At 40.6% G+C, this 13,100-nt stretch overlaps 1 protein-coding gene across 1 annotated transcript in view; it reads right to left on the minus strand.

Annotated features, from left to right (window-relative positions):
- The window catches only part of LOC121912805 (dolichyl-diphosphooligosaccharide--protein glycosyltransferase subunit STT3B), an 82,184-nt gene extending 78,230 nt beyond the window's left edge, over positions 1 to 3,954 (minus strand). The window contains exon 1 of the mRNA XM_042435245.1: positions 3,420 to 3,954. Within this exon, the coding sequence (XP_042291179.1) occupies positions 3,420 to 3,679 (260 nt within the window). The 5' untranslated portion in view covers positions 3,680 to 3,954. The remainder of the gene's footprint in view (positions 1 to 3,419) is intronic.
- Positions 3,955 to 13,100: the final 9,146 nt, after the last annotated feature.

Raw genomic sequence — 13,100 nt, forward strand, 5'->3', positions numbered from 1 at the left:
AGGGAAAGGAACAAATCACCACTAGCAGCTTGGCAAATATGAGTATTACTTAACAAAAAGGGATATATTTGTACCAGCAGGGTCGAAGGGTCTTACCAGATAATGAAGGGTTACATCTCCACAAGCTTAAGTTTAATAGTAAGCAGTCATAAAAACATTCATTCAGGATTGAGCATGAGAACTTGGGGTTGGTTAAAGACAGTGTAATGCATTTTTAAGTCAGGACACAACTTTTTAATTACTTTCATGAATGGAGAAAACAAAAACAACTAAAGCCCAGCTGCTCTTAAAATCATCAACAATTATTAGGAAACCAAAATAAGTGCAGCCAGATAACAGGAAGGTCATATCAGGGCCTTGCCTGCAAACTCAGTGCAGCTTGTGGTGTTTGCACTGTGCAGAATATGCCTGACATTTAGTGCTTATCAATCCAATCTTGATTCTTCACATTGCCAGCTTGTTAAATGTAATGGTAAGCTGCAGATAATTTGAAGCTCTCTTTGAAGTTCAGAGGAAAATCAATGACAGCATCCATGCATTCAGATGACAAAGGAACTAATCATGTGCGTCTTGGAGTGACAGACACTTCCAATTAGCGCTGTGACAATAACCGCATTGCCACGGTCATGTGATGTCTACCGCAGGGTTGAGCTCATTATCGTCATCACCACGATTTTTTTTTTTAAATGCCAAACACAACCAGGAGGAGATACACTGGAGAATCTGTGTTGCCTCGGTTTGTCCCGGGCACCAGGCTGCAAGACCTTGGCATCGCCCCACGAGAACGACTGCCCGGGGGGTGGAGGGGGGGGTGCCAAAAATGGTGCCCAAGGAAGTGGAACCACAGCAAGCGAGCCAGCATCCAAGCTACGCTAAAGGCTAACCCCCATCAACCAGCTCTCCTGTCAGTCATCCTCTTCAACGTCCACTCCATCAACAATAAACTAGACTATGCAAGACTGCTTCTGACTTCATCACGTGGCTGCAGGAGTGTATCTCCAACTCTGTTATCCAGCTAGCCGGGCTAACTGCTCTCCAGTCAGACAGGATTGCTTCATTGTCCATTAAGACTCAAGGCACTGTTGTGTTTATATTAACGAAGACTGGTGTACGAACGTGGTGATCATCTCTGCACACTGCTCAGCATTAAAGGTGGTTCTAGCAGTCAAATGTAGACCTTTTTATCTCTTAAAATTATTTTTGGACTATGGTAAACCAACAAATCGAGGGTATATGTTGCATTTTCTCTGCGGTAAGAAAAAATCCATACCATCACTGCCCTATTTCCAAACAGAATCCAGTGTGTCTAACGTTGTCAAGGTTTTTTTCCATTCCTTATTGTCAAAGTTATACTACATTATGCAAAAAAAAAACATGCTTTTTAAAAAGAAACAGACTGGTCTCCTTTCATCAAAGGTAATTAGAGTGCATGAAAGTTGACAGAGTATACCAGAAAACATCTTTGAATAATGTTCCATTTAATAACCTTGGCAAACACAGTGCTCACATTGGGGTCAATTTTATGTGTAAATAATCTATATAAAACTCTAGTGCTATGGCTATTACACACACTGACAAACTCCCCAGAGTGTCAACTGTTGTAAAAAAAATGTAGGGCAATGGTTCTCAGCAACCTGATCAGGATTACACATGGGATCAGCTGAAAGGGGGGTGGATGTTGCAAGATTTATGAATAGTCAAACATGAATATATTTCTGGTGTTAATCTGTGTTGATAAATCAATGGATAAAAATACTTCCCTTATAAAATTATGACTATTTGCAGCCCCTAATGCTTCTTCCAACAATTAAGTGAACCATCCAAAAGATCTAAAAAGCTGTTGCTTTGTTACTGAATTCACCATTTTTGCACATTTAAGCCTGCAAAAAGTCTGTTCCATCCAAGCACTGCTTTGTTTTCGGGGACCAAAAGTCTAGAATTTTTTTTAAACTACTTGACGTTCAGATGTAGACTACTCATAGCTACAAGAGCTTTCAAAATTTTGAATATGAAAGAGTGCCTATGCTTTCTTTTCAGTGACATGTTGCCAAAAAGCTGTGCAGTTCTAGCTCTGTAACTGTGGAAACTGATACCACTTAATAGCCTTTTACTGAGGGAAAACAGCTCCCACTGTCACTCTGTAGTGTAGCAAAATACCATAGGTAATATACCAACTGTGTGACCACTCAGGATAATAATCGGATATATGAAGGCTGACATGGAAGAATGCAGCCCGCAAAGAGTATGTAACACTTAGGACCACTCTTTAACAAAGCTAAGGTCATTCCTTGGTGCAAATTCCAGGCTTTAAGCTCTCAACCATGTCGAAATGGTGACCCTCCCCAAACCCCAAGCCTTGGCCCTTGGCTATAAAACGTAATCAAGTTATCAACATAATTAAAGAGGCAGGTGTCACCCTGAACAAGATGGAGAACCTGTCCTTGAAATGTAATAAATGAATGCATCAGCCGTGCTGCCTGGTTCATTGCCACAGGAGTATGTGAGAGCAGTGGGGGAATGACAGTGCATTGCAACCGGGCGGACACTTGTGGGCCCATGTGACACTGTTACAAAGCGGAATAATCCCGCATTGTGATGACAGACACACCAGACTGGATCAGTTGGCTTCCGGGTTAAACAGTATGCTATCGTGATGCACACCGGCTGTAATGTGCGCGAAAACCTGGTTGTCAAGTATGCTTTCACTACAGAGTGTTTATAAAATTAACAAGTTACACCATCAGATGGACTCTATCCCAGTAGTAAAACATCCTCAATCAGTCACTGCTGAAGCCATAATTCCTATATAAGAACTATTTCAACTTCACTCGCTCACAATGAACTGAGTTTTCAATGCATTAAAACACGCTCTAAGTACAGAGAAAGCATGCATGTCTTCCTCCCAGTTATCTACACGTTTACCTGAAGTCGAAGCAAAGTTGTACCTGCAGGCTGGAGGCTCAATGCGGCTATTATTTTGTGATAAGTGGATGCAAAAAAACAACACTAGACGAAACCAGATTGGCTAGCTGCATGTCATTAGTATCATCACATTTTTAAATGTCAAGGTTCCTCAGACAGACTACACATCAGACCACTGGCCTCAATATTCAAAGTGTTTGTCCCAAGGACATCAGAGAAAAATCCTACCGCTGGTCACAATGTGGAAAAACAACTGTTTATCCTGAGTGTGAGGAGCTAACAAACGTTAACAGGACATTGTTAGCGTTAAGTAGTTAAGGCGGCATTCAAAACAATCACTGCTATTGTGCTGACTTATAAAGAAGTAAAATAATAAGTGAAAATTAATATAACGTTATTTCTAATTCATTAAAAAATTGACTTGCTGCAGCGACTCGGACCTCTTACATTGGCTTTCATTACCGCTGCAAGCGACAGTTAAACGTTAGCAAGCTTACCAGGGATCAAACTCGTGAATGATGCTCTCGAACCGGATCACCGCGAAAAGTCTGGAGCTGAATCCAGCCAGGCAGGCCAGAAAAAGGATGCTAAAGGAGAGTAAAGACTGCCACCCTGCTGGCTGTGTCAGTCCGCCAGACAGGCCTCCTTTGCCCCCTCCTCCACCCGCGGCGCCGGGTCGGCTGTTCCCGTGCACCGAGCCCCCGGCATTGGTGGACGCTTTGTGCTTGCCGTCGCTGGCTGCGTGGTGCTCCGCCATTTCTGCGTGCGGTGTCGGTTGGATTTGCTCGAGCGTCCCTCCAGCCGCGCTCCCGTGTCTTCCTCCGCTCCGTGCTGTCGTAAAACTCCCTCAGTCAGTCGGTGCCTGCTTTCCCTCCGTATCCTGTCCTCTGTGCCCCCCCGTTAGTAAATATTTAATTCAGTATCGCTACTCCGAGAGACAGCAGTTACATCCCGAGACGCATACTCGTGCGCCACATACCGAGTCTTGCAACAGTCAATCCGCGACACGATTGAATGCCGTTGGAAACTGGAGGGAGGGATGCGATAGGCGGGGCGTAGGGAAGCTCTGGCGGCCTCTCACAGATCGACAGGTACGAGGGGGCGGGGTTTGACTTCGTACAGCCAATCCGAGAGTAGTATTGAGTGGATCGACAGATAACTCCACCAATGGAAACACACTGATATATGATTGCAGTTTATTGGAATAAGGATTATCCCCTGTTATATATAAAATTGAGTCATTCTGGTGCTCTGTGTAAATATAATCCTTATTACTCAGTTTGAAGTTAGCTGTATAGGATTTAAATCGTTTTTTTTAGAGAATAATAAATATAAGTGCACATAGTCCAAAATCTGAATAAGGAAAAGACCTCCTTGCAGCCAAAAGCTATAGGCAGGTGAGAGAAGATAAATGTTCTCTGTGAGTGCAATATTTCTGTTGCCCTTGGATGTTCTGGACTGGGTGGTAGAGTGGTAATAAAGATTGATGTGTCTCATCATTATTATGTCCCCCAGCAAAGACAAGAACACAGCATTCATCATTCTCTTAAACTCTGGATGTATTTTCACAACTTCCCCAAAGCCTTGAAACACTATAATGGAATAAGACACCTTTTCTGAACATTTCAAATAAATGCTGAAGTTTTTGATTGATTGTATACATTCATTTTGTGCTCGCACTGTTTGATACAACCATGAGACAGAGGGAAGGAGGGTTATCGATTTATCTGAGATGTGATTCAGTCCCAAAAGGGGGATGAACAACAGTCCTCAGAGTAACGTCACAGATAGAAACAATTTGTTCTTGTACAATAAGTCAGTGTGGACAAAAAATATTTTCCTCACCTCCTCTAACACTTATGCTGCTTTATGTAAATCTGTTACTCAGAGCTTCATCTTACACAGAGGTTTTCCTTGGAGCAGTGTATAATCAAAGGAGCCTATGTCTAAACAAACAGCGATGTAATTTAATCACTGCCCTCCAAAACATTATTATAAATTCAAATTATGAATTCCTATTATTTATGTAATACACTGGATTTCAAGGACCATTGCTTTGGTTGAATTATAGAAATGTTTAAACAGATACTGTGCATTTGGGCAGCAACTGCAAAGTATCAAAGTTTGTATTGTTTGCCATAAAACAAGTAGTTAATTAGCTGCAAATCCGCTTTTGGCACCTTTGATTTTAGAATAGGCTATTTTCTGGTTTAAGTACTCTACAAATTTCTCCAAATTCCCATCCTTGTTTTGCATCAACACAGTTTACAGCTACCCTATCATCCATAAGATAATGATTTTCAAAAAAAAAACTAAATGAAACATTAATGTAGGAGTATTGGACTGAAGTTTGAGCCGGCTTAAGAGGAGAGAGATGGGGAGATGGAAGGCAGATAATAAATGAGAGTAAAAGGATGATTATGAAAATTGATGGAGGTCATCATGGAGAGTAGATGGAGTGGCAGAAATGGATAAGAGTTTTGATTTCATGAACAGATCATAGAGACCAAAGCTTCGTGTGACAGACAGTATCAACAGTCATATGCTGCAGCTGAAAGTTGGTGCCAAAAGATATTGTCACGCACACAGTAAACATATATACACAGGCAACAGAGTGTGTAAAGATACAGTGCATACATGCAACACATGTATTCCCACATACACATACATACTGATGAATACATGTTTACACCAGCAGACACACCACCATGTGTTCACACAGACACACACACACATACACCTCAATCATTCATCAAGACCTGATTATGTCATGATGAACACTCTACCCCTTCACCTCTCCCCTCTACCTCCGAATTCTGAATGGATGATCTTTGAGACAAAAAGAAATGCAGACTGTGAAGATTGCTTCAATCGCATCTATTGTCAAAAGGCCAAACCCAGATGAAAGCCAGCCAAAATGACTGCTGTTGCCAGGCAGGGCAGCTTTGCTTTCCTCTGTCTCCAGAGGCAGACTTGAATGTTTGTGTTTGCTTTGTCTTTCTTTTTTTCATTTTTTCTTCCAAAAACATTGCATTCTTGCCATGTTTATGCTTGGCATTCTTACGTGTCTATACTTCCCTTTTTTTTTGCCAAAGGCCAGTCGTGCAAAAAGCTTAAGATGCCTGGCAAGAAACACTCTTTGCACCTTTCTATCTGTCATTCTCTCTTTGCTCTGAGAGTGTGTGAGAGAGAGCAAGAGAAAGAGAGAGAAAGAGAGAGAGAGAGCGAGGTGTCATAACTGGTCAAGAGGATTATATCATTATGTCCATTTTTACATGTTTTGCCTAAACTGATGTAATTGAAAATGGTGCATCAAGAGAATCCTCAAAGCTCCTTCAGCGATTTGTCTCAAGATGCATAATAATCAATCAGTTGTGCACGGTGTTATGTAAGCATGTGGGGCAAAGCAAAGAATCCTCCGTGAATCAGCTGTCTCTGATGGAGGGGAAGTTACTGTGTACTTTTAAAGGAAGTATCCAATTTTATGAAGGTGGTATGAGGATTGCACAGTGGGAAAGAATCTGATGTTGTAATGTGTTTTTTAAGGCGTAGACTGCAGCGTGAAGGTTGTCTGGGAAGCAAGCACATCATGTTCCCAGATTTCTGACATCCTTGCAACACATATCTGCATTACAAAAGAAGCTGAAAAAATTCACAAAAATTGGAATTATAGATCCATGTATCATCTATACCCACTTATTCCTATTGCAGGTTTTTAGTAGTTGCTGGAGCCCTTCCCATCATGCACTTTGCCTGTAGCAGGGAAACGTACTACATTGATTGCCAATGCATCACAGGGATAACACCTAGAGAATCAAACACATTCACACACCTACAGTATGTAGAGTCTTTGATTAGCCAGATTCCTTCTTTAACAAACTGCACACAGAGAGAAAATTCAACACCAGGATTTTCTTGTTGTGTTTGCTCTGAGCATTGTTGTTAAGTTTTTATTGTCCTTTTTTTTAATTCACTTGGCATTACTCTTCTTTAACTGCTCGTGCATCATCTACATGACGCACGAGCTTACAGGGTGAAAATCCATTCAATCAAAAAGCATGGCAGAACAGGATGTTTGTTCATTGAGAGAGTAGAAAGCTTTAAAGACTCTATAGTGTCTCTCTGTGTGGTCCAGTGTAACAGGATGATTAGCCGGCGCCTGGGGATCGCCACTGCACAGACCCATCTGCACCACGATCATTATCAGAAATGAGAGCACTTAAAGAAAACCATTTAGCATCCCAATGAGGTATGGCTTTTAAATGTTATGAACTATTTATTTACCTGTTGCCAACAGATAGTTACAGTCTGTTTTAATACTCTCTAAGAAGCTGTTCAGCATCATAATAACTGGCTCAAGGTCAAGTTTCATGTGTCATAAATATAATTCCTCGTTGAATTTCAAAAACAGGCTTCAATAGGTTTCTATGACAACAGAGTTTAATGACATCTATAGAGTCCTAGTCTTGATGATGAGAGGAGATGAAAAAAAAAACATGAAAATGTGATTAATGACCTGAGTTAATGATGTGGGGTCTTTCACAGAGTGCAGAGGGTTACCTGTGCGGCCTCATCAGTGACACATCATTTCACACTGAGCATGCCTCATTCCTCCAACAGTCAATGGGGCACAGAGAAGCAGTTAAGTCTACTAGATGTGAACATGACCCACTCAGTCCCAGGCAACGCATTCGGATGATACTCTACAATGGCACAACAACTTAATCTTGACATTGATGGAAGGTGCGCCAGCAGGGGATTGGCCATGGGTTTCACCTTGTATGATAGGATTGTTAATCTTGATAATGTCATGGGCAATCCACTGTGATTACCTATAGCACTGCATTACTTAGCTATTCGTATGCACCTTGCACAGTCAAGCCCAGACTCCTTCTTTGGGGAAAATTGCATGTTGTGATAAAATATGAAATAGCGGGATAAGCTACTGTATTTTGTAACAGAATATGGTGTGATCTATCATCTGGGAGATCAGAGAGCTCAATTTATAAGGCTGCATCTGCCTCGGGATGCTATTGCATTCATTGCATCCATCTGTCATTTTCCAAAGCAGATGAAACGTTATTTCTCCCTAAGAGGCTGTGAGCTTAAGAGACAATGACAGTTCTGATTGAAAATATGTTTTGATTTCTTATTTGATTGCAAAAATACTTTCATCAACCGCATCACCAGAATGGGAGAAAAGCAATTTTGTCAATGAAAGCTTCATTTTTGACAACGTAAATAAAAAATAAATCAGAATGTATCATAGTTTTTTGATAAAAGTCGGATCCCTGCATCTTCATCTTACCCCAAATCATAATTTGAAATGATAGCACAGTCACCTATTGTTTTAATTTCTAATCAGGCCTTTAATCACAATAATTATCCCATGAAATTATACAATAATTATGCAATTATGGAACTAATAAAAAGTCTGTTGCATCTGCGTGCATAAAGTAGGCCTTTGCACATGAATAAGGAAAGAAAACTTTTATTTTTATTTTATTTTCTGAGAAGAACACTCAAAAAGTATCTATATAGAAAACGGCTCGTAAATAAACACAATTCACCACTTTCATCCAGATTGATTCTGACCTGTCTACACAACTAAAACTGCCTGCGGTGATGCTTCAAATCCGATTGGCATACTACATAAAAAAGTTTATAGGAAAGTTTCAATTGATAGCGGAAGAGAAAGAGAGAGAGATGGGAAAAAAAATGAGGAGTGAGCTACTAACCTGCGCTCAACAGAGATATCAACTGTCTGCAGGCAGAATGTCAGACTCTGAAACGTTGGCTTGCATTCCTACCTCTTCAGAATAACTGCTGCCTTATCAACATTTTTCTTGCTTTGGTATGGTTAGAACAGCCTCTTCACTATGTCTTTTGAGGGGGCTTGCCATTCAGATATGAGAGATATAGTGCGTAGAAAACAGTTGAACTTAGTCTGACATTATCCCCGCAGGGAAGAAAAAAAATATGACTCACATGTTGAAAATTGAAGTATGCTTCCCAATTTCCCAGCTGCCTCAGCTTGACAAATGACCCTTCTTTCACTTTCCTGAGTGGCCAACATGGGCTGTCTCAATTCAGAAGATGACAGATTTATGTGATATTGCTTCAATGACAGCCCTGAAGTCTCTGTGGCAAAATTACAGCAGCCACATTCAAAACAAGAGGAGCAGACATGAGAGCTGCTTCACTTATGTTATTCTTCTGTGGTAACAACATGTCTTTCCAATACCTGCATTCACTGCACTTTCATCTTGAATTGACATTTTACTTTACAGTCTATGATTTTACATGTGATGTGAGGTATCTGTGGTATTTCTGTGATGCACAATGCCTCGTTAGCTTCGGTTTTTGTGAAGATTTTCTGCATATATGAACTCAAGACTGATGCTTGTTCTTTTTTTGTTTTCATGCCCTTTTTATATGTGGAAATACATTAAATTAAAGGCCAACCCTGGTCTATTTTCTGACCAAAGAGCACTCCGTAAAGGTGGTTCAATACAAAGTGGCGCCTTGGTCAGGCCTACGCATCTCTTTGCTCAGCCCGTGTCCAATCGATTCTCCTCTTGGTTGCCCTCGATTGGTCGCCTGACAGGGCACCATTCACGCCTTCCAAATAAAGTTAAACCTTGCTGGCCTCTGTAATGAATATGGGAGAGATGGGATGAGATGGGGGTGCAGGACCAGCAGGAGAGAAACCAGAGGATAAACACAGGGAGGGGGGGAGAGAGAAAGAGGGAGACTGCCAGCCCTCTACCGGCTGTTCAGTGCTAGTGACGTAATCACTGACCATGCCTCTACTGTCAGCCATAAGGACACGGTGCACACATTAAAAAATTACAGTTTTAACCCACAAACATTTGCTTTTTTTTCCTTTTTTTTAAATGAGGGCGTAATGAGACAATGTTATTTGTCAACACATGCAACTTTGCGTGGTAAAGCAGGTTTTTGATTGATATTAGAATATGGAAATGTATTTCCAGACAAAAAAACATGCCCAAAAGTCAATCCTCTAAAACTAACCGATAAACGGTTTATCTCATTTGTTTGCAGTGGAGTCTCCACTGCTTCCCTAGCAACCTCGTGGTCGTGACAAGTTTTTACACTTCCATTTTTGTATGAATGAAACAGAGGAACTATAACATGTTAATTAGTGAGCTTGAGAATTGCTGGTAGGTGGCTTTTTGTACCTTTGGACTGAGCTAAGCTAGCTTTTTTCCACCTGCTTTCAGTCTTAATGTTAAGCTAATCGTCTCCCCCCAGCTTCAAGTGGTATCAATCTTCTTATCTAACTTTTGGCAAGAAAGCAAATAAGTGTATTTCCCAAAATGAGAAACAACAATTTGAGGGGGTTTCTTCCAAAGCCATAATGTTTCAGTTCAGTGTGTAGCAGCCAGTGTTTTATCACAGTAAAACTAACTAGTACGTTAAATACATTTTGCAGCTGTGTAGTGGAATTCTAATGACTATTATTTAGTCATATTTTGACTTTACTAGTTATACAAACTTTTATAACTTTTGTTTAAAATTTTGATCTTTTCTTTTTGTCTTTTTTCAATTTGCTCTTGTCTGGCTTCAACTTTCTTTGACCTTTGAGGTCAAAGAAATTCTTTGGTGTAGTTTTATTCATGATGAGCTGACCATGAAATGCAAACAGGTTTTAACTGTGCAATAATAGACGTGGCTGTAGATTATCAGTGTCACACATGGTTCGCTGCAGTCTCTTGTGCGACATTAACTGGAATGGGACAGCAATCAGTAAATTATTTTTAAAAGGACAAATTGATATGGGACACAGATTAAAATATACACCGAGCCAAATTAGTCCCAAATCATCATCACACCATGTAGGGGGTGATTGATGTAGGGAATTACATGGACTGGCATGCTCCTTGTAGGCTCAAATGATCAAATCATTCCAGCTTTTGTTGGAGGGGAAACTGCAATATAACTGCCAAGCATGGGTCTTGTTTAATGTAAGCAAACAGCACTCTTAATGTACCCTCACAAGCCAAACACCTTCGGATCAAACATACTGTGACACAGCTGTGTTTCTCCTCAATAAGTTGCCTTTTTCTATTAAGGTCTTTGAGTGGCTTGCAAGCTGAGAATATAATGACACGATGGTTCATTCAGGCATAAGGTAATATCAGCGCTATCAAGTCCATTGCCATCAGACAAAAATGTCTGAGAGGACAGCAGGGTTAATGGCTCCTAATACACCAGTAGTCTCGTCTCTCCATCTTGGGGCCTCAGCTGCCTGCTGCTCTTATCTTAACAGGCACATCATCCCCTGGACAATTGCCACATGCTATTGTGGCTCAGGGCCTTAAAGTTTCTTCAAGAGTGTGACTCCTGCTGCTGCCACTATTGCTGCCAATACAAAAAGTTGCTTTATAATATGTCAAGCAAACCATATAGGTATTTGGAATTTAAAAAAAAAAAAAGGATTTGTAAATGACTGGGCTAGTGGGGGAAATGGCCTCTGATGTTAACTGACCTGGAGAGTGGAGAGAGGAGGTGATTTCAAAGCAAGGAGTCATTTGTCTTCCTGGTCATTTCCTTACTGGAGTTTAAAATATTGTTTATCGCTCCCACCAACCAACGCATTCCTCAGCATCTTTGATTGATGTATGAGGTGTCACCATGGCAACCAGCATGTGGGAATGATATGTGACTTTGGCAGGAGAGTATCTCCTTCTGCATTATTAAGACCACGTAAGGGTTGTGTGAGCGTTTGCCTCTTTGTATGGAAGCAATGACGAGTTGATCTTGGCTAAATGCTCCTGCCTGCTGTTGGCACAGTACATTCAGTGCCGCAGGTATGAAGTAATACTAATGGAGGGCTGTACACTGGTGGCTTGAGCTTCTACTTCCTGAGATGTTGTGACAGGCGAGTGATGGAGAGCGCTGTGAGGAATGAAGAGAGAGACTCGACAGAGTGAGAGAATCAGACAGAGAAAAATTTGTTAAGTTACGCTTGCCAACGGCAGCTGTTTAAATGCAATTAGGTCCCACCAGGATACAAAATGACTCTAGTGTTTGGTGACTGGTTAGCACTACAAAGTATGACTCTTGGTAATGGAAAGACCTGTCAAGTCTTGAGCTCAGTCCCTTCATTTTTACAGCACACGCTTCCCTTTTTTCCCCCCTCAAAGCAGAAATGTAAGCACACTGGATCCAGAACCTCAGCACTTTAACCCAGTTGGTTCCACAAGACACAAATGATGTCTTTGTCTGTAGTATCCAGTGGAACCACTACGCCCTCTACTGGTGCAAAGACAAAATGCAGGCAATAAGAATATTCTGCAGTAGTGTTGCAGAGTGTGTGTTGTGTGTCCATGCTTACATTTCACTTTAATTACAACAAACACTGTGATACAGATAGGAGAATTTGTACCAATTGACTGAAGACATGATTATCATTAATGCTGACGAGACAAAAAAATCATCTATAGCCTAAAGTTTAAAAAACAAACATGAAAGAAATATGAAAAAATGTCATCAATTTGTTCTCTTAATTACTATTCTCCTACAACTATTACTAAAGCCAAAATTTAGTGAATTAATTTGCAAGGTACAGGAATGTGAACTGGCATAACAGGATTAAACATAACAGGATTATTGTTGAATGACTCCATGTGTTACATGATTCATATGTAATTGCTTTACACTTGTCCCAGGCTGTTAACCAAACTGCACCTAACTGCAGTTACCTTTTTGAGGTTCTCTATTACTTCTGCAATAAAAATAGTAAAAGCTTATTTGAATTTACTATTGGAATGAAGATGTCATTCTTACAGTGACACTGACAAATGTTTTGTCAGTAAAAAAAGACACGCTTCAGGAGGCATTTAGAGGCATTCACTTAAAAAAAGAAAAAAAGAATCTCCTTTTGAGAACTCCTGTGCTGCAGGAAAATTGGCATCACATTATTTGATAGTGAAAAATGAAGACAAATGTTACTTTTGTTATGTTTGACGCCCCTGTGGTAATCCATTTATAATGTAAAATTATAAATCATTTATCATCAGCATGTATATCCTGGGGTGGTGTCCAATTTATCTGTAGCGCAACCTACACCAAGTGTGCCTGTGGCATAGTTTATGTAAATAGAGCATGTAAACTGCAAGAAGGGCAATGGAAATCTCCCTGTGAGACGACAG

This window comes from Thunnus maccoyii, chromosome 15 (assembly GCF_910596095.1).
Source record: "Thunnus maccoyii chromosome 15, fThuMac1.1, whole genome shotgun sequence".
Lineage (NCBI taxonomy): Eukaryota > Metazoa > Chordata > Actinopteri > Scombriformes > Scombridae > Thunnus > Thunnus maccoyii.